This window comes from Musa acuminata, chromosome BXJ2-3 (genome assembly GCF_036884655.1).
Source record: "Musa acuminata AAA Group cultivar baxijiao chromosome BXJ2-3, Cavendish_Baxijiao_AAA, whole genome shotgun sequence".
Lineage (NCBI taxonomy): Eukaryota > Viridiplantae > Streptophyta > Magnoliopsida > Zingiberales > Musaceae > Musa > Musa acuminata.
This window is the reverse complement of record NC_088340.1, coordinates 36,522,814-36,544,779: the sequence shown is the minus strand read 5'-3', so window position 1 is coordinate 36,544,779 and position 21,966 is coordinate 36,522,814. Positions and strand designations below refer to the sequence as shown.

At 43.8% G+C, this 21,966-nt stretch overlaps 3 protein-coding genes and 1 long non-coding RNA gene across 4 annotated transcripts; 1 reads left to right on the top strand and 3 right to left on the bottom strand.

Moving 5' to 3' along the window:
* Positions 1 to 570: 570 nt before the first annotated feature.
* Positions 571 to 3,338, bottom strand: LOC135607966 (uncharacterized). Its single transcript, XR_010485326.1, has 2 exons — positions 3,205 to 3,338; positions 571 to 1,886 (listed from the first exon to the last, which is right to left on the bottom strand). It is a non-coding gene; the product is annotated as an uncharacterized LOC135607966 (long non-coding RNA).
* A 1,759-nt stretch (positions 3,339 to 5,097) lies between these two features.
* Positions 5,098 to 8,395, bottom strand: LOC103979230 (receptor protein kinase-like protein ZAR1). The gene is made up of 2 exons (XM_009395295.3): positions 6,525 to 8,395; positions 5,098 to 6,132 (listed from the first exon to the last, which is right to left on the bottom strand). The coding sequence occupies exons 1-2, from the start codon at positions 8,017 to 8,019 to the stop codon at positions 5,486 to 5,488; spliced, it is 2,142 nt and encodes a 713-aa protein (XP_009393570.2). The 5' UTR covers positions 8,020 to 8,395; the 3' UTR covers positions 5,098 to 5,485.
* Positions 8,396 to 12,462: 4,067 nt separating this feature from the next.
* On the top strand, positions 12,463 to 13,521 carry LOC135606555 (zinc finger protein GIS3-like). Its single transcript, XM_065097586.1, has one exon. It carries the CDS (start codon positions 12,616 to 12,618, stop codon positions 13,315 to 13,317), a length of 702 nt encoding a protein of 233 aa, XP_064953658.1. The 5' UTR covers positions 12,463 to 12,615; the 3' UTR covers positions 13,318 to 13,521.
* A 4,550-nt stretch (positions 13,522 to 18,071) lies between these two features.
* On the bottom strand, positions 18,072 to 19,454 carry LOC103979606 (transcription factor MYB62). Its single transcript, XM_009395776.3, has 3 exons — positions 19,212 to 19,454; positions 18,959 to 19,088; positions 18,072 to 18,871 (listed from the first exon to the last, which is right to left on the bottom strand). Exons 1-3 carry the CDS (start codon positions 19,354 to 19,356, stop codon positions 18,235 to 18,237), a joined length of 912 nt encoding a protein of 303 aa, XP_009394051.2. The 5' UTR covers positions 19,357 to 19,454; the 3' UTR covers positions 18,072 to 18,234.
* Positions 19,455 to 21,966: the final 2,512 nt, after the last annotated feature.

Genomic DNA, 21,966 nt, shown 5'->3' with positions numbered 1-21,966 from the left:
TTATAAGGGTCTTTAGTTTTTATTATTGAATCTTAATTACATTAATTAGATGGACGTTGTTTATTTCAATAATATTATTATTGAAATAAGTGAACTTGTATTAAATTTTGTAGTAAGTAAATTTTAGCGATTATGATTTATATCCAGTAATATGTCGTGCTTTGCGAACAAATGAGAATGTTCGAGTGGCACAACAATCGATTGTTGTGCCCCAAAATATTTTTGATTGTTGTGCCCCAAAATATTTTTGCATTAATAAGCCGTTATTGCATCAACCCTATTGTCAATAAGACGCGGCCTTGCAGTAAAGAAAGTATTCTAATCATACGCAACATTGTTTAATCGATTACATCTTAGAAAACAAGAACCCAGAGGTTAATTGCAACTAATCAGGCCACATTTCTTAAAATGAGTCCTTCAAAATTTCTTAAAATCCCTGAAATACATTTTGACATGATTCATCATAATTTTTCTAAAATATTATAAATTTATTTAAAAACATTATAATTATAAAAATAAATAAATAAACTCGAAATGTTCAAAAACTGAGACCAATAGACACTCAAAATATAAAAGAAACCCACTTATACTTTTATTGGTCTAGGAACAACAACAACAACAACCAAATAGGAAGATTTGCATGTTAGTTAGAAAGAAGTGATCATATGGATCAATCCAAAACTGATCCACTCTATGGATCGGTCCACTAGAAAGAAGTGATCTATTGTTGTGTCGTGTCAGGATGGCACAGTTTGAGAAAAATAAAAGAGGGAAAATAAAAGAAAAAATAATTCTAGCAATTCGCCCAACAATAATATAGATGTACCCAACATGCATCGATACCATCCTGAATTACACAAGGCAAGAAGACAATTGCAATCATGTAAAAAGAACCTAATTCAAATGATTAGAAGCAACAACAACAACATACTGGAACAATCCAAATTCATACTGCAGTCCTCTCTCCCTACAAATCGATGAAACGGTTCTTCTATATCACTAAATATGCAGTCATGCATGTGAAACTTTGTGACCATGAGATTCTACCGTGTGACTAATTGAATATCCGCCACTATCTTTACCCTGGAGGGAAGTAGCGCATGCTATGAAGCATTACAATGTGCTGCATAGTAATAACTGGAACAAGAGCAAGATACAGGGTCCAAATGGAAGAATCATAGATGATCAATAAGCAAAGTGTATTTCCAAAACAGTGCACGTTGACGTCAACCAAGATGTATCAGTCGTATGCACTTCGCTACGTGAGAGCAGAACTAAGAGTGCCAAGAAAGCAAGGCTAAGAAGACTTCATCCTAGATGGTAATGTTGATGACGTGAAAAGATCCTTTCAGCCAAACCAAAATTAGTCCTATAGACTAACTAAACAAGCATGAAATAAAAAAAAATTAGAACCAGTTTTAATATATAAGAACCGATAATCAATTGGAGTTTTTGAAATCTCATAATTGCAAAAAAAAAAAAAAAAGGAAATTCAACTTATACGTTGATAAGTGAACACTAGAGTTCTTTATTGGATTTCTGTAGCTACTTAAATTTCGTTGAGTATAATTGTTTCTTGAATTATTAGGCATTGAAATTTTTTTTTCCGCACATGAATTCTGCAAACTAAAATGTCACTGGTGTTCTTTTGAAGCCCATTAAAAGAACTCAGCTCCAACAAAGCCATTATTAAATGCTTATTTGACCGATCGAATTCATAAATAAAAAAGGCTAACAACTAATAAAACTGAAGTTGCAGGTTTCTTGATGAAAGACATCGAAATTACCTCGACATGAGAAATTGAGAATAATTTTCTTCATCTGAAATAAATAAACCATTGTCGTCTTCATCTCAGCCGAATCTCCGGAGTCCTTCGAGAACCTTCCTACAAAACAGAGTTCAAGCATCACATTATCACGCTCAACAAACTACCAACTTGAAAGGATTCGATTCGATTCGAGTCGGATGAAAACATATTGCATCACGTTCTCTTCTCAAAAAGAAAATAAATCAAAATAGATCACGTCACCACGCGAACACATTAAGATCAATTCAAGAAAGAAAGACGAGAACGATAAGATCAGAGTAAGAAAGCGGGTGAGAGAGATGAAAGCAACATAACAACTCCAGCGAGAATGAAATCATTTCCGACCAAGTCATCTTTCAACCGAATCACTAGAGGACTCCGAAAGCCCCTTCAAGAACCTTCTTACGAAACCAAATTTCAGTGTCTCGAAGCAAATGATGCAATCACCACGGATTCAGAAACTATGAACACAACACAAAGATTCAACTGAGATGAAACCAAATTCTTCCCACACGCTCGAGAAACTCGAACAAACTTCAAACAGAAACCCACCAACGACATCAAAAGAGAAGAGGGGGAAGATCGAGAGAAAGAAGGCGACCTAACAAATTGACCGAGAAATAAATCGATTCCAACATGAGGAAGGCCTCCAAGAAGGGGTCACGGAGATGGTCGAGGAGCGGGCGAGCGAGCGAACGAGCGAAGAGCTCTGCCATCACTAGAGAGCAATACGGAGCGGGTCTGGTTCCGGAACCTTCTCTTTTGGGTCGGCTTTCGATTCTTAGCCTGGAAGTGGTAAGGGATGGTACATAGGGGCTTCAAAGATCGTGCAAGAGAAACAGAAGCAAAACAAAGGAGCGGATCAAGAAGAGAGAGACGTCTCGCATCACAAAGAAAGAACGCGAAACAGATCACATCACCACGCGGAACAGATTGAGATTAAGATTCAGAATTCTTGGCAATTCAAGAAAGAAAGAAAGAAAGAAATCCATTAGAAAACATCACGAGACAAGAAGGATAAGATCAATAGAAAAAAAAAAAAAAAAAGAGCCGATGAGAGAGATGAAAGCGAGACAACAACTCCAGCGAGGAAGAAATCACTTCCGATCAGGTCATATTTCAGCCGAACCTCGACAAGGCTACGGGAACCCCTTCAAGAACTCTCCTCCTACGAATCCAAATCCGAGTATCTCAGAGTAAACGATGCAATCACCGCAAATTTAAATAGAGACCACGAACACAACACAAAGAATCAGCTGAGATGAAACCAAACGCTTCCCTCGCGCTCAAGAAACTCGAGCAGACTTCAGAAAGAAACCCATCAAAGACATAGTAAGAGAAGAGGGAGAAGATCAAGAAAAAGAAGCGACCTAACGAGGAAGAAATCGCTTCCTACCTCAGGAGGACATCCAAGAAGGGATGACGGAGACGGTAGCGGAGCGAGCGATGAGCGCTGCCACCACTTCAAAGCAATGGAACTGGTTTGGTTCTCGAACCTTCTCTTTAACCAGCACGGCTATCGGTTTACGGAATGGAACATCTGGGCTTTAAATATCGTGCAGGAGAAACAGAAGCAAAACAAACAAACGGTTCGAGTAGAGTAACGTGCTATCGCCTCTTCGAATCCTAATGAGTTCTGTTGGGACCCACAACTCCGCGGCACCTGCGTGATCCACCCCGTTTATAGGCAGGGAATGGTGTTGCCTCACGGACGCCGACAGGTGATCGCCACCCTACAACATTTTTTTACTAAAGTATTCATAATTTAACTATAAAAAAATCCAACCAAACACTTGTGATTATATGAAAAGATAATTTTATCTATAAAAAATTTTAAAATTTTATTTTTTTTAAACCCATCGTCATGTTCGTCCTATACCGTCGCTTATAATCTTTATACTAGGATCATCACCATCGTCATCTTTGTTGACCCCACTCTTGCACATGTCACTTATGACACAATATGACCCTTGTGAGAGGAATGAGAGAGCACGAGTATTGTCATTGTCCATCCCCCTCTCCCCATCCTATACTTGACTACCCCATATTTGGTTCTCGTTAGACTTGCTATCATCTTCATACACACAAGAGTAGTGCAGGAGCAACCAATAAGGCAATACAGGATGGAGTCAACTTGTCGACATGGCTAAAGGTAAAATAATTTTTTATGAAAAATAAAAATTGTTTTAAGAAATTTTTTCTATGTTGAGATGCTCTCCAATAAATTATTAAATTAGTGAGTTTTTTCAAAAAAATTATCATATATATATATATATAATGCAAAAGATGTTAAATCGTGGATCAATTCCAGTAGATATTATCTTATTCATATAAATTAATCTGTAATATATCTCTATATTTTTCGATATATCCATGTCCTTTGCTTCACACAACCAAGATGGAGTAATGCATTCCAATACAAAAAGGACGTGGCCACATGGTAAATACTATCTCCAGAATCTTCATTCACGAGCTCAACCTGAGAGAATCATGGCTACTGTGGCAGCTGTTGGCAGGACTCAGTACCAGCCATCCAAGTTGGTGTACTGCTGCTACGCTACAGCGAACCATTGCTTGGGACTCCCATGAATCAATGCTCTCCTGCTGCAGCTTTCAGCATCACATGATGATGACAAGCATTAGACAGCAGTGTTCTTCACAAAAGAGAAGACCTAATTGTTCCATAATCAAGTGACTGACATCATATTACCATGGAGTAGAAAAACAACACCACTAATTGCTCCTTTGGAATCCTCCTCTGTCACAGTGATGAGAGAGAGAGAGAGAGAGATGGTTGTTGGTGGGAGGAGGACATGCGAATCCAAGACAAAGAGTAAATGCAACACCATCATCCCTGACCTGCAAAGTTACTGACCTCGTCTTTCACTTGGATGATAGGATGCAACATTCTTAAATGCTGTCAGTTCCTACAGAATGGAACAGACAAAATGACTGTCCTGCAAGCAGCCTTTAAAGAATCAGCTTACAGCAAATGGGTTCACTTCTCAAACACTTTTTCTCATTCCTCCACATGATCAGTGTGGTCCAAAGTCTCTCACCCTCCATCGACTCTCTACTTTGGACTCTTTGCTTTACAGATCAAGCACAGTTGCCGATCATGATTAGCTAGCCCATTAATTATTGTGTTGCCAAAACCTTCTCTCAACCTAAACAAAAGCTTATGGTATGTGCTAGCTGTTGCACCAAATGCCATCATCCACCACACAAGCAATCCATATGAAGTTTTGCTGCAATCAAACACAAACACTAATAGTAGGAAACATACAAATGAAGTATCAGATCAAAGTGAAAAGAAATTGAGTTACTCTTTTCATAGGTTGCCTTTATGTATTACCACTCCGAATTATGGGAATCACCAGTCATATATACACATAACTTGTTCTATTTAAAGGAAGATAATGTCCATACTCCATACTGCACAAGAATTACACATTTAACAACATGCAGATAAAAGTGGAACACCACAAGAACTCGTCTTTGATCATCGATCCGAAGGGAAACCATAGAGACCCTCAAATTAGGAGACTAATGGTTTACCATTCTCGCCATTTTAGATGTGCCTGCAGCCACATTGGCACCTTTCCTTCAACAACCACAGCTTCAGCTAAAAGAAAGGTGTGACAGATGACGATACCCCTCTACAAGATCTTCGATTGTCAGGCGTTGCTTAGCTTTGTTAACCTCTCCAACGAGTCCGCGACATGCCTCGATGAGGGTCGGCTTTCCGGATTGAACTGGACGCAAGCTAATGCTATTTTCAGCACAGCGGTAACCTCATCTTCTCTCTCTAGTTCTCGGGTTAGACAAGGGTCGACGACATCCAATAGGGTCTTCTTCTCTTCGATGGAGATCTGAACCCAGCGAACCAAATCCATGTCCGAAGTTTCCATCAGAGCAACCGGGGATCTTCCACAAATTAATTCTAGTAGGATCACCCCGTACGAATATATATCCCATTTTTGCGACGGTCTGAGAGATTTTAAGGCTTCGGGAGCTTGATAGAACAATGCATTGCTCCAGACAGGACTAACTGAAACATTGGAGATTGGGCTCTGTTGCTTCTCAGTAGCCTTTCCATCCGAATAGATCGATGGTGTTCCCGTTTCCATATTGGCCAGATGCCCGAGTCCAAAGTCAGATATGTATGGTTCCGTGTCGGGTCCGAGGAGTATGTTGCTCGGTTTAATATCGCCATGGACATACTTCTTTGGGCTGAACTCATGCAAGAAGGCTAAACCTTTGGCAACCCCCTTCATGATCTTAAGTCTAGCATCCCATGACAATGGTGAAATTCCAGCATTCCCTGAGATCAGATGCATGTCAGCAATTGACCATTAGCTGCTCAAGGAAAAAATAAGCTGTGGATTGCAGTGATCGTGTCTTTGTCCAATCATTTGAATAAAGAAACAGAGCCACCAAAATCAACATGCATAGGTAAATTCATTCTCTACTCAATTAGATCATCAACTTGAAACATGAAGAGTTTGAAAACAGTCATGGATCGAAAATAGCTATGGACGATTGTTAAACATGAAACACACAAACAAGTAGAATTGTCTTTGCAGCTTTCGCGAATCTTCGGAATCGAGTCGTATTGGCAAAACTAGCAGTTTATGAATTGCAAGAAAAAAAGACCACCACAGTTCACAAGCTAATGATGCATTGCAATTTAGCAATTAAAAGGTCAGTGCTTACCATGAATTGCATTGGAGAGATTGCCATTAGGAATGTAATCGTATATAAGAAGTTTCTCATCGACCGACCAGTAATAAGCTCTTAGAAGAACAATATTAGGATGCCTCACTTTGCCGATAGCTTCCACCTCTGTTTGGAAATCTTTGAACCGCTGCGACCCGCCGTCGCCTAACCTTCTCACGGCCAGCGTCAGGCCATTCTCCAACACCACCTTGTAGACGATCCCGATCCCACTCTTCCCCAACACAAAGGCAGAGCCCTTCAGAAGCTCATCCAAGTCGAAATGGACCTGCTTATCCAATGGTATCAGGTCAAATTGCTCAGCATCCTCTGCCGGGCTCTCGGTTCCATCTTTACCCCAACACAGATACTTCTTCCCACCCTTGGCATCTCTGCTCGAGTTCTCGGCCTCTGCCTTGCTCTTATAAGAAACCGCTCTCCTGTAACAGCAGAAGAATAACATTGCCATAAGACCAATCGCAACCACATCGCTCACAACGATAGCGATCACCGCATTTTTACTCGGACCATTTCTGCTCTTGCTACTGTCAACTTCGGAAGCCTGAGGTGAATGATCACTCGGCAGATATGGAACCGTGGATGCACCGCCGGATGCTGTACCCGACGAAGAACAGGGGTTCTTCAATGGCGGACCACAAAGTCCGGGGTTTCCGATAAATGCAGTTGGCCCTCTGTTCACTAGAGCTCCGTTCTGAGGTATGGAACCACTCAGGTTGTTGAATGCAAGATCGATGTAGACCCTTTCCGGCAAGTCCCCAAGACTCGCCGGAACAGGACCGGAGAAAAGGTTGTGTGAGAGATCGACCGTGCCCCGAAGGCTAGAAAGATTGCCGAGATCACTAGGAATCGAACCGTTCAGTCCGTTGTACGAAAGACTGAGCTTCTCCAAGGCAGTCAGATTGGTGCCGAAACCAACCGGAAGGGAGCTCGTCAAGTTGTTGTGGCTCAGATCAAGAGCCTTCAACCTCTTACAGCGGAGTATAGAGGCAGGGATTGCTCCACTGAGCAAGTTCTGTGAAAGGTCTAGAATTTGAAGGAAGGAGAGATTGCCAACCTCCGGAGGAATAGGACCAGAGAAGGAGTTCCCATAAAGAACCAAGCTTTGGAGACCGCCGGCAGCGGCGAAGAGTCCGGAAGGCAAGCTCCCCTGAAGCCTGTTGCTCCTGAGGTTGATGTGCCTGAGAGAAGAGAGGGAGCCGAGAGAAGAAGGAAGAGAACCCAAAAGCCTGTTCTTTGGGAGGCTAATCGAGACGACCTTCCCTTCTTTACAAGAGATCCCATTCCAAGAGCACGGGTCGTCACCGGAGGAGTTCCAGTTTGCCAGGGAAGCACCCGGATCCTCTTGCATGCATGCCTTGAAAGAAAGAAGTGCAAGGCCCTCCTCGTTTAAGGCATCTGAAGGTGAAAACCAGGCGCCGGAGAGAAGAAGAAGAAGAAGAACCCAGAGAGGAGCTTGCGTGACCTGCAACTCCATGAATGAAGAGAACAATGGTCTTCCTCCTGTGCCTTGTCTAAACAAGCTCAGGATTCAAGTGGTCAGAAGAAAGAAATGGAAAACCGAAAAGCAGCTTGGCAAGATTAGGAGTGGTTTCTACACTGATTGAGAAGGATGGAGAAAGCAGTGAGAGAGAGAGAGGGGTTGGGAAGGAACCATCAAGTACTTAAGAGAGAGAGAGAGAGAAGAGAGAGAGAGAGAGAGAATGTGCTTGTGTGTCACTTGTTGGGTAAAGCATCACACAAAAACTTACAACGTGGAACGGAGTTCGGTGGGGGCTCTTGTCGTTTGGGGAAGGACATTAATGGCCTGCTTCCTTCTCGCCCTCTTCTGCATCGCATGTGATGATGGGTGGGCTCAAGCTCTGGTTCTTTGGGTGACAAGCAGACAAAGTATCCCATTCTTTGATCTCACCATCCATGTATCGGTGTGTTCTATCGATTCTCTGAGAAACATTATAGGTTTGAGGATTCTGCTGCTCGTCACATTTCCTTCCCCCACAAGACCTTCCATCTCTCCAGTTTCAAACTCACCAAGTGTGGGCTGTGGAAGTCTACCAACCTTTCATCTGTCATGGTCTGCTAAGCTCGCACCCAATCACTCCTCGTCGTTGTCAGCGTTGGGCAGAAACCCACATTAGAGTTCGGTGCATGCAAATCTTATCGTGTAGAAAAAGTTCACAACTGTTCGACTAAAGTGGGCGGCGAAGGCTGGTCTGATCTGCGCCAATCACTGGCAATATTGGGAAGAAGATAGAACAGCGGAAGACTGCGACAATGCATATGTGGAATAGCAAGTCCAAGTCTGTGTGCGTGTCAAAGGAGTCGGATGGACGGTTGACTTCCCTCTCTCCACGTTCTTCAAAGAGCTGCACACAATCTAACAGGCATGACTTCTCACCCAACAAGATGTTGGATTTTGGAATCTCAAGTGCAGCATTTGTCACATGAATATATTATCATACATATTTATTTTTGGTTGGTTATGGAACATCTATCGTTCTTTGATTGGTGAAAGTAATGGAATGGACAGATGACACCAGGCAACATAATACTGATAGGGATCTGTCACTGCAGTCCTCAGACATCAAGTCTCCGTATGGCCACCAAACGCGGTGAGAGGCATACTTGACCTACAAAATTAGTCATCGTGCGATCTATGACGCAAAAGAAACATGATTGAGGTAAAAAGAAGAAAGGAAGTGGTTTTTGTTACCCTTTATGATGATGATGTGACATGGAATCGGTTTCATTAGAAATTAGAGGAATTCACATGTCATGTGGCATCCACATGGATGCTCGACGCATGTGCCATATGGACACCATGATAGTTTTGGGTAAAAAAGAACCGTAAATTCTACGTACTCTACCTCGCGATAAAAGAAAATTCCCTCCTCCTGTCATCATTCATTTCACTCGGCTGTTGATCGTATTAAAGAAAACTCTACCCTTCATCTAAATTTAATGTAGATGTTGATTCGGAGCCAATTGTGATTCTATTTCATGCACCAAAATTTGAGCTTAATTTGGATTGCCTTTCAGGAAACCAATCCTCTATTTGTTTCGGTGAGCTTTGACCTGATCGGTACTACTGAAAACTCGGACATGGTTACAGCGAAGCCATAGATACGGGATCGTTCCGTCATCAAAGCAACGGGCGCACCTCCTCTGTAGCCGTACTTGCACTTCATCTCAAGACTCCCAACATATGGTTTTCTGTGCATGCTGGGCCACAGAGGTCCACACTCCAAACCTCCTCAAGTCTTAAGAGCTTCTTCGCAGACCAGTGATGGGCCCGAACTATCTATACGAAGTTGAATTGGGCTAAGTCGAAGGATCCAACCAGGCTTTTGGACGCTGCAAACGAAGCATCTAAGCATTCCTTTACTTCTTCCACACGTCCCTTCATATACATATCTATATATTTCCTCGTGCATCCATCTGTACACCACTTGTCATTGGATGCCTTCGTCGTCCAGTTCGGGTTCTGTAGATGGTAGCCCTAACCTGCAGCCTTTCGCCCTCGACTCTCATGAACTGAACTCGAGCGTTTTGCCCATCCTGCTGCACTCTGGTCTGGTCTAGGTTTAGTTTCTAGGTCTCATCGCTCCATTACGTATGGCAGCAGAATCACCTTGACATGACCGGTAAGTCAAGTCCACCCAAGCACCATATACATTTTTCTATAGAGTAGGCACTGTCACTTTGCATCCAAGGGCATATCTTCAGGCCCTCGCCCACCTACTTGTATGGTTTACGTGCTTATAGCCTGTTTTAATACAATATCTGCTCAATTATTAACACAAACTCAACTATATATATATATATATATATATATATATATATATATATATATATATAGATAGATAGATAGATAGAGAGAGAGAGAGAGAGAGAGAGAGAGAGAGAGAGAGAGAGAGAGATGGTTGCTAAGGTGAAGTCAGTCAATCACACCAGCTTAAGAGAGAAGGAACTTTGCGTTAAATATCTGACAAAGTTCTCGTCCACTACAACATTTATCTTCGCCTTCGTCAGCACTACTTGGTGGTCCTCGGGTCGCGATTCTTTCGCATCCTCTCAATTAGCACAAGCATAAGTCCGGCTGAAGTGTTCTGCAGTGAAAGGTGGAGAACGCTGCAGAAGCTGCCTGAGGAGAGGAACTCGAGTGCTTGGAAGAAGGGGTTAATGGCGGTCTCAGAATAGTAAGAGAAAAATGAATTCAAAGAAACCACATGGAATTCATGCTTCTCACAGACTTGTTCGGATTCATCATCTCCGAGCTTGCGAGCAGGGAATCACATCTAAGACCATGATGTTCTTCATCATGCACGAATATGATGTCGGACAGTGTTCAGCATCTTAAATCGTTCCACGTAATAAGGGAGAGGCCATGTCCTTTCCTATCATAGGCCCCACCACCACCAATCTACCGAGCCATGAGGTCCACTCTGCCCTGCCTTTATAGTCTTCTTTTAAACATGCTCGATCACGTCTCTAGGCTAAAGTAAGTAGACGGTGCTACGAGGAGGTCCATGGACAGTGGCTACAGCTGGTGACCGATACAAGGGTCTCGGAGGTAAACAAGAAGGAGATCCATACGTGAACGCCATATACATCTCATATCTTAAGTAGAGTTATCAGTTCTTCACCGGTTAGGACTTCCATTGGAGAGTTATCCTCCTCACACATGTACTATCGGCATGTAAATATACTACAGTGCTGATGTTTTATAACATGAAAAAGAAAAATATTATTTTATTATGAAGTGGATGAGAAACTCATGAAGTTGGAGCAACCCGGAGGCCCATCTCGTGGCAGCTGATGGAAGACTTTGGACGAGGGAAGCTGGGTGACGATGATAGGTTGGGTGCTTCATGCATGGTCTCCGAGATCAGAACATGTGGAGCAGAATTATTTTTCTAAGACTAACCTCATGAATATAATTGCATTCATATGCTACATGAATTAAATTATTTATGAATCCGATAAGGATCCACATGCGAACGCCACAAAGTCGATGACAGGTAGCCCTCAAGCCATCACTCCGAGGAGACCAGCAAAAAATGACATCGGTCAAACCAATTTTGACACGCCTGTATTCTAGCAGTGATCCATTGGCTTCTTCTTGCTTTTTACATAGTTACGGTCATCGAGAGAAACCAACGTCGAGTGTTGAAGTCGTAAGCGAGCAGCTAACTTAAATGACCAGAACGATGTCCTTGTCATCAGATATGCATGTATGCGGATGGCCGGACAGATCGAGCTTTCACGACGACGGCATTGACCTCGTAGCGTTGCTCTGCTGAAAGCTCATATTTGTCACCAAGTTTTCTGACAATGAAACATGCCTTCTATCCTGATTTTTATCTGGATCAAGTAATTGTCTCAGCTACTGATCTAAGTGCTGGTCTCTCTCGCATCTGTGGCGAGATATGAACAGGAATATGTAGGTTAGCACTTCATGAATCCCACCAGCTTCAGTTGGAACATCATACAAGGTTGCCTTTTGTTGGATTTGTTTATTGCGTTAGTACCATCTCGTTCATCAGATTCCTGTGCATGTTTATTCCTATAATACAACTTGGGCTGCACAGTCCCCACATGGTTGCTAATTCCTTCGCCATCGAGATCTTATTGTCCTGCTGCTCTTCTTATGTGATGTCGCTGTTGGCGTACATGCAGACAGAAAAAAGAACTTAGTTAGCATACCTGTGTATACAATAATACTCCCGAGACGAGAGCAATCTACGGTCATCTTACTTACTGTCACTACTGTTCCCCACATGTATAGATATTTCTCTCTCTTTCGGATAAGTCGTATTCACCTCATTCACTTGATTCATTACTGTTGCTATGACTCTTTTTCTTTGTCTAATCTTATAGTATACCTCAGACGGAACTATATATAGGGATATATAGAGACATCAGCTCAACCCACGCGAATCAAACCAAACAACTCCATTTCCTCTCTCTCTTTCTTCTCCTCCTCATATCTTGTTGTTGTTCTTCTTCTTGGTTAAAACCCTCTCTGCCTGTTGTAGATATCTCTTTTAGAGGTTAAGGAAAAGAGAGTAAGATGTCGGAGATCGACTACTGCCGGTCTAAAAACAGCGGCAGCCTCAGGCTGAAGCTGTTTGGGTTTGAGATGTCCGAGGGAGAGGAAGCCGGGTTGGGCTCCGACTCATCTTCCTCCACGATCACCACCGCTTCCGGCGGCGGAGGCGGAGGTGGTGGAGGAGGAGACGGGAAGAAGTACGAGTGCCAGTTCTGCTGCCGCGAGTTCGCCAACTCGCAGGCGCTGGGCGGCCACCAGAACGCGCACAAGAAGGAGCGGCGGCAGTCGAAGCGTGCGCAGATGCAACAGCAGCTCCACCACGGAGGAGTCGGCTTCGGCGGTCTCCTGTACCCTCGGAGCCCGATGGTGTCGGCCTTCACGACGCCGCCCCGTTTCCTCCCTGCTGGTTCGGCTTCTCCGATTTCCGGCCACCCCGACTGGGTCTACTTCTCTCGGACGGCCGCGCCGCAGCCGTCTCCCTTCCACGTTTCGCACGGGTGTGCCTGCCCCGCCCCATCAGCTACCAATCGCAAGGTCCCGCCAGGGCCTGGCATCGTCTCTTACGCCGCGGCCGGATACATAGATGGCGGTGGCATGCAGGTCCATGACGAGGGTCGACCGGCAGCCGGGCCGATTTCTTTTCCAAATATGGATGACTCGGCCGGCAAGGATGACTCGGCCGGGTTGGACCTCAAGCTCACCCTCGCCACGGCCGGGTCGTAACTCGATTTCCCTGCAGGATGATGGATCTGCTCACGGAAAAAAAAAAAAAAGTATCGAATCCTGTAATCTTTTTCTTCCCTTTTCATGTTCCTAATTTTCTTCTTTTTTGATCTCATCTGTTTCCGCAAGGTGATGTTCCTATTCGGGATAACATTCCCGAGTCCTGAGTTGTACATATATATAACTCCTATTTCCCTTCCATCATATGATATCGAAAGACGATGAGTTCCATCCACTGTGTTAGCTTCAACACTTGCCATTTCTCAATTGAATTGATGCAGAAATATACCATTATATTCTAAATAAACGTACATATTTATGTTATCATATCACGAAAGGTGGATGAGAACCGGGAAGACGCACAGTGGATGTCTTGAGTCACGTGTTTCAGACGTCTATTATTTGATGGAGGATGTCGTAACGCTGGGCTTTTAGAGTATTGTAATCCGATATCCAACCAAACGGGTCGCGTGGTTTCTGACCGAGTCAGCGTGTCTGGCGCCGGGGAGCGGGTCTTGTGACACGCTCCGACTCACCGGCACGGTCGTGCTGCTACGTTTCGCCCAGCGTTTGGGCCTCCCTATGTCGTGTCAGCATCCCGACGTACCCAAACCCGACCCATACTTAAAGTGGGATCAAACGGGTGAGACCACAGATTACGTGGTCAACATGTGAAGATAGATCGTCCTCAGATTCGTATCCCTTAAACTAATCCCCGTCCATTATTATTTGCACTGCTCCCAATCAATCCACATTTCTAGCATAGTGACCCACTCAAAGTTGCCTTTGGAATCATGGCCGGGCCGAGCAGGGCTCATTGAATACCCGCTGCATGACGTGATTTAGACATGTCACTTGGCCTAACAATTACTGTTCTTCATCGATGATCAGCTACTTTAGCTACTGAGGCTTATACCATCCGAGTTCTAGGTTTGGACCTTCGGACGACTCTCTTCCTCTCATCATCATTACGAGACAAGTCTTAAAGTACACGCACTAATGTCGATGAATCGTACGATGCATAAATGGTAGAATGTAGTAATCAATATCCTTCTTATGGTATCACTGCAAGCAACCCAACATATTTCCTTCCTACCGAATGTGGGTCGCTGTCCTTAAGATACACGATAATAAAGAAACCCCGCGAGGAAAGATCTGCCGGCATTAAGATATAGTTTATCCATCTTGTCAAGCCTTATCCTTATTGGACGTACGGTGATTTAATATGGCTGCTCCTACGGCTCTTCCACGTATATGCAGTAGCATCGACAGCAAGAGAGGTTACGTGTACACTCCTCTGTGAGCATTCATCGTTCGAGGTTTTCGAAAGGATGGAATGGGCACAAGAGATGACATCTGACAAAGATATAATAAGAAAACAGGACTGGTGATGCAAATGTGGGTCGACGACCGAACGAGAGATTGCATGATTGCCAAACCACAATGGTTGCGAGATCACATTATTCGAGTGTTACGATGAGAAGTTGCCTCAAAGTAATTATAATTCAATTTTAAATAGCCATGATGCATTCGGGTTTAGTTACTCATGTTGTTTGGGTTCTTCTGATCCTGGTCAAGTTTATTCTATCAGATCAGATAGCTTTCTTGAATTGGATGCTCTTTGGACCCAACCCAATCCAACCCGATCTTGGGATCTCAAGCGGAGTGAGAGCCCAGATTGCTTGGTATTTGGATCTGCAGAAGGGTTGGGTGGGTTGGACTTGACGAGGAGACGAGCAAACTTTCTCGTAGGTGCCGGGGATCTTTCGACGTGTAATACGACAACGAAGTGATCCAAACCCAACTGAGATGCGAGCTAAAGTTAACCGGAGCTTAACTCGAGTGGACTCAGCCTGGTGAATTGACCTGAGCCAGTTCATGAATCGGAAGTGCTCAAGTCCCATTTGGCTGCGTGATGCAAACTGGTCAACGCACGAGTACATCACTCGACGAGTAAGAAAAGTTACATGCAAACAACTGAGATGGTTGAAACTGAGCCTAACAGACATGATTGATGCTAGGTGATTAATAAGTTTGTGCGACGACATTTGGTTGTCCTCCTTCTCTAATCTTCCTTTCTTTCATTGGCTCTTTGTTTGTTTCCACAAGCATTATTTTTCTTCTCTCTTTCCTTTAGTATGTGATGATGATCTTTCAGCGAGTTGAAATCAATTTCTTTCAATATGCAAAATGTTAATATTATTACGATTAGTAATTATTTTTAGGATTCTTAAATATATTTAAATTATTTGATAGAGTCATAATTAAATTAAAATTTTTGGATGAATTAAGATTTATTTCTATAAATACATCTTGAGTCTCAGAATTTTGACCGGAGAAAGAGAGAGATAGTATATCTTGGAGAGAAATAATTTGAGGGGGAGGATTTTTTTAACGGAATATAGGATTTCTGTCAATAGAGTAGAGAGATTTACAATCTTGGATCGATACAAAAAAGAACAATTATTGAAGAAGCTCTATTGTAGACTTGAATACATTAACATATCCCTTTCCTATTGATTAGGAGGGAGAATTTTACTCAACAGAATATAGGATTTTCCTGAACAGAATAGAGAGATTTTCTTGAAGAAATCTTATTTTTTATCGTATACTAAAGATTTTTTGGTACGATTATTGATCCATTTTTTAGTTTTCGTTTTACTTGTCTCCGTCTCCTAACAGATTTAACACATGATGTAGATTATCATAAGGTATTGGGAGAGCAATTGTGCTGTGATGCTAAGGCTCGCCTCCACCTAAAGTTGGCGTGAGATTGATGTTTTCGTTTTACTTGTCTCCGTCTCCTAACAGATTTAACACATGATGTAGATTATCACAAGGTATTGGGAGAGCAATTGTGCTGTGATGCTAAGGCTCGCCTCCACCTAAAGTTGGCGTGAGATTGATGGGACAAAGGGTTGGAATCTTCTGATCGCTATCTGTGCTGTCTTTTGTGGCTGGAAAAAGCATTTTCTCCCAGTGAATCTCGATGACTCCATTCAGCTGTCACGGCCACATGCCTTGCATGGAGATTCAGGTAAAGCTTTCGACTGTCAAAGATCGGCCCAACTCTGACGCTTAATAGCCGGCCAAAGAACAAACACGAAAAATGATTACCAGTGTGTACTGGCACTGTGGGAAATCTCTGCTCTCATGTTTTGCTCCACTGGAGAAGCTGAAATCTAGCTAGAGTTGAGTCATTCTCTCTTGGCAGCGAGTGGGAACACATCCGTAAATGATGCTGCCCGGCCCGGGAGTTCAGTCGCTTCACGGGTCTATCCGACAACGAAAGATTAATCTGTTTTGGAGTTACAGACACGCACTGCATGACGATTGCACTCGATTCATCATCCGACCTCTGTCTTTAATCTTTCAGCGAAGGGTCTTTTGCAGGGCCGCCGATCGACGTGTCGATGAAGCAACCCGAGAACCGCCCGCCCTCCCTCCCTCCTGTGGGTTTTGCTCCGCGTGATGATAGCTCACGCTACTTGTTCCAGGATTAGGGTCGGGTTTCACAGTCATACGTGCAGAAGCGATGATAGAATGGGATTTGACGCATAGGATTGATTCCAACGCCACATGACAAGAGCCTCCGGAAACATACGTCGAGCTCCTGCAGCGGGTGCAAGTCCGAAGGAAGGTTCACCGTTCACATCATCGTGGAAGTTGTTAGAGACTCTCACCCCTAAGCTCAGACGATGAAGCAGACCCTCCATTGCTACCTACTCCTTTGTTTAGGAGCATGGGAGTCGACGACCATCATAAAAAAGGCCGAAGAAGCACCTAATGACCTTGGTCACATCGGTCTCGTATTTTTCATCTGGAAATCTCGGGGCGTGCCAAATTCTTCTTGTGTGATTTCCAGGATAAGACCACGATTGATTGGTCCGGCTGTCTCCATAGTCACCGATGCTTCATGACCCTAGACAATGTGGCTATGTTGGGCAAGCGGCTGGCTGCATGCCTTTTTCTTCCGAAACAAGTGGAATTAAGCCGATTGCTTCCAAGCACTGCATTTGTTTTTTACCTCTCGTTTCTTGAAGATGATTCTGTCATGATCTCTCATTGACCGTGGGGGTTTTCTGACAAGGCTTTCACATCGATTGCCCCGCAAACACTCTACTCAAGTTTGCATGGGAACCAATCTGCTAAGAGAAATGATGGTGGAAGAATTCATTATAATTATCTTAATTGTACTTTTCCTTTGGAAATATCATAGATTATTAGTCAACTTATTTATCGATGTACGTCATTTGGGAAAGACACTTCCACTTACGACCGATCGTGGGAAGCCGCACGACCGAGTCAAGTTTGCCGAGGATTTGGACTTATCGGCAACCGGCAACCATGGAAGCCGCCTGATCCCTGACGCCGTGGAAGCTAACGACATTAGCTTGAGGATGTGTACGTGGCAAACTCTCCATTGCATGAGAGAGGAAGAAGCAAATAATCTACAGCTGTCCGCAACTGAAGTTGTGAGGAGAAGAGATGTCATCCGTCAGTTCGATGTGATGTCGAATCCCATCACACCCTTGTTCATACTTCTCCGGTTGTACCACGCATCATCCGCATTGGTAGATCTTTCGAAAGCCATGCATTCTCTCCAGTAAATCCGAGAACTTTGACAATATTTTTTGGTTCTTCGTGCTCACTTCGTGTGCAGTGGATGAAGATGGGGAGGAGGAAAGGCTAAAAGATGGAGGAGCCACCATAAGTTCAACTGATCAAAAGATCATCTCGAGTACTTGACTCGAAGTGAAGTGATCTCTTGACTTGCGTGAGAATCCTAGTCGAGAAGCACATCCGTGCCTGCCTATTTCAGGAGCAGCTTATCAGCTTGCCAACAGGAATCACATGCAGAAAAGGGGAAACAGATACATCGAACTTGCACGTTACAGTCTTCTTATAGTTTACGGTTCACTTCGACGGTGATATATACTTTACTACCTGAGAGTTATCAGCAAAAGGAACCTTAGTTTCTGCTGCACTCTCGTAGGTTTTGGACATGTCATATAGATCATCCATGCTCCACAAGCTATCACCAACGTTGTTGCTGTGATCAGAGGCCGAATGGCTAGGGGCTGATGCGGACACGGGTGCTATGTCCCAGGTGTCAAGGTTGTAGAAATCGTTCATGGAGCAGACGCTGGAGAATGGATCGAACGTGACGCCACTGAGCTCATCTGATGGTCCTGATGGGAACTCGGACAAGTCTACCGGGAGTTGCGAGAGCACGACGGAGCAGGATGAGGTGCTGAGGCTGCGACTCTCCGGTTCCGGTAGCTCATACGACCCGCAACTTTGAAGAACTTGATGAGCTTGATCAGTAGCTGTTGTAGTGTTGGCGTTGGCATCTACAGATCGCAGGGTTTGAGAAGATCCTATGATCTGCTCACGCAACCTTGGCGTCCAGTAGCATTGCAGGGCATCTCGAAACATGGAGCTGTTGGGATCAACCTTGAGCTGCCTCGCCTGCTTCTGCACTCGAGTCCTCCAGTAGTTCTTTATCTCATTGTCTGTTCTCCCTGGAAGATGTTGTGCAATTCTAGACCACCTACATATATATATTTATGCGTGTGAATCACCGATGCATCAACCATAAGAGACTCACGCATGCAATCGTGATCGCCAGTGATGTTACCTATTTCCCCACTTGGAATGGAGTTCGAGGATCAGTAGCTGTTCTTCGGGGGAGAGGTTACCTCGCTTCACATCGGGCTTCAAGTAATTCAACCACCTCAGCCGACAACTCTTCCCGGTTCTCTTCAAGCCTACGACGAATCATCAAAGAAGTGAGTCGATGGCCTGTAGATTAGGAACAGATCGAGAACAAGAGAAAGAATAGCCTTTTAATGGAGTCATCAGCCGGCTAATCAGGTCAGATGAATGGCCACCTGAGCACTTAGCCAGGAGATTCCAGCGGCCTTCGCCATGACAAGTAATATAGTGCATGAGGAGCGTGTCCTCCTCCAGAGTCCAAGGGCCTCTCCTTAGCTCCATCTCCTCATGTTTACCGGATGACCCCCTTTTGTCCGACATTGTTAGTGCCGCGCCTTGGAGAAGCCACTCGGAGAAGAAGGCTCAGTTGATTTCCATGTTATATAGACCATGCCAATATATGACCTACTTCATAATCTACCAACAACGGTGCAGACCCTTTATGACTTGTAGCGATCATAAAGGAAATTTTGGAGAAGATCTACTTGTAGTTATAGACTTTAAGGTTCGTGTGGGAGGGAAAGAGGACATAAAAAGAAAACGAAAGAAAGGAAAAGATGAGGAAGGTGAGTTTGATGGAGGCTTTTGAGGCGTGTCTATATTTATTGTCTACACGAGACGTGTTTGACTGTTCAAGACATCAGAGTGGTTGATATCTATCATCGGACTCGGCATTTCTAGACGTAAATAATCACGTTTGCTAATCTGGCTGCAGTTTGATACGATGTCCATCGGTCTTGCAGCGTCCATTTCATGCATGTTTCCCTTTCGCCTTCAACTATCTCTATTGTTTTCTATCCGATACAGGCTATAGGGTTATACGATCATTGCCCATCGTCTCTTAATTGCCTCTGTTCTAAAAGCAGTGGTTTGGTCAATGTGTAGTTTTCCCTGGAGGAAGAGATGCACACAGTCTACAGACGAGAATACATTGCTGTGGCGCAGCAGAATGCATGAATGAAATTAATTATACTCGATCCAGAAATGTTTTCTCAAGTTAGTTTCAGTCTACCAAGTTGGAAGCAGCTGCCATATATCTATCTACTCCTCATGATGCAGTCCAATCGAAGTTCAGCAGAAACTGGAGTTCTAATACCTCTTCTAACATTCTTTTAGACGACATTAATCGACAAAGCCACCTGTAATGCCACCGAATATTCGATGGCTGTCCATGAGACCCCACAATAAAGCAGACAATGACGGGTAAAGCAAGCAAGCAACCAACGAGAAGAGTGCAGATAATTAAACCCACTCTTCCTTACCAAAGTTACCTCCAAATAATGAGCAAATCTTTGCAGCAGTTTAGGATTTAGTATTCCAGCATACAGTATTCTTTTGGCGCATACGAACAAGTGGTGGTGCGTCCTACAACAAAGTACGGGGAACATTTCGTATTTTTGGTTTGCTGTATCACCTGTCAATGGCGTCTTTCTAGTAGAAAAAGGAACATGACGATGAGTGTTTGATCTTTCATTTCTTTTCTTTTCTTTTCTTGGAGGAAGCGAAGGGCATGACACAACTCGATCGTCAATGTGAACAGGGAGAAAAAAAGGTCGGCCGAGCATAAGAAACCACAACCTGCAACGCAGATTAATTATCCCACGGAATGATCAGAGCCTCTTTTTCTGCGATGCAGAATGTTGAGCTCGTTTGCACTTGTGTGTGTGTTTCTGGAATGCCCTCGTTAATGATGTCGGCAACAAGTCATGCAAGCGAGCGTTTACATAGTGTATTGCTTGACGGAGACGTTGCATTGTGCTCCATTGACATTGCTCGTTCCCAAAAATGACAGATATGTGCTTCTTTGTTGCTGCAAGCCATATATAGATCAGGATATGCATCCATCAACATGCGGTGTGGCGACCCGTACGAACGCGCGTCCTTCCAGAACCTCACAGGCTCTGCGAAACCCCACACGCCTTCCAACCATCACATACTACAGTGAGTGAGCAAGCAGCAGCCATCGGACAAGCCTCAGATCGTTGTCCGTGCTCAGAGGAGACACTAAGCACTGGAGAGGACGACAATGGTGCTGTCAGTTTACGACAGCAAGCATGACATCACGTTCCAGGCAATAATGTGTTTGTTCACTGACAATATCTACCAACCTCATCGAACTGCTCCATTTCTCGACTGTCGATCAGCAGTTGCCTTTACAGAAGAGCGCTCGGCTGCACACTTGCATGCTTTGTGTATGCCACTAGAAATACTCTATGGGTACACACCAAGTAAAATACGATCCCTGTAGCTTCGACAGGCGAATATTATATGGTGCTTGGGGACCGTCAACAGTCACTCGATTGGCATTTTAGCGCAGGCCGTTCAAAGGATCATGTCCTGCCCACAGCACTCGGCATGTCTCCGACTCGGGTTTTCTTTCTCTGACGCATGATAACAAAGAGATTTTTTCTGATAACAGGAAGATTTCCTCAACTTTACGAGGTAATCTCTCTGTTCAATTAAAGAAATCTAAAATTTGCCAACACTTCTTACTTTTTCTTCCTCTTCTTCCTACTTACTGCATAACTTGTTCATTCAGAAGTACCAACATTTTTTCCTTTTTATTTTTCTTTTGATCCTTGTTATTGCTACGTATTTCTACTTGCTCCCACATAGTAGTCCATATCTTCCATGTCTTCATCATCTACCTCTACCTCTGTTACTCCACTTATTGTTCCAACAGGGAATCATAGTACTTTTCCATATACAAATCTTATCTCCATAAATGCAGCAACCCTCATCCCCTTCAAATTATTCAAAGGTGGCAACTACGCATCCTGGCGTGCTCAATTTTCTAATCTTCTATTTGGCTATGACCTTCTAGGCTATATCGATAGCCTTCTTCCTTGTCCACCAGCGATGATCAACATCCCAGGAGCATCCAGTCCAGTATCAAATCTGGACCACAAACTATGGTTACGTTAGAATCGC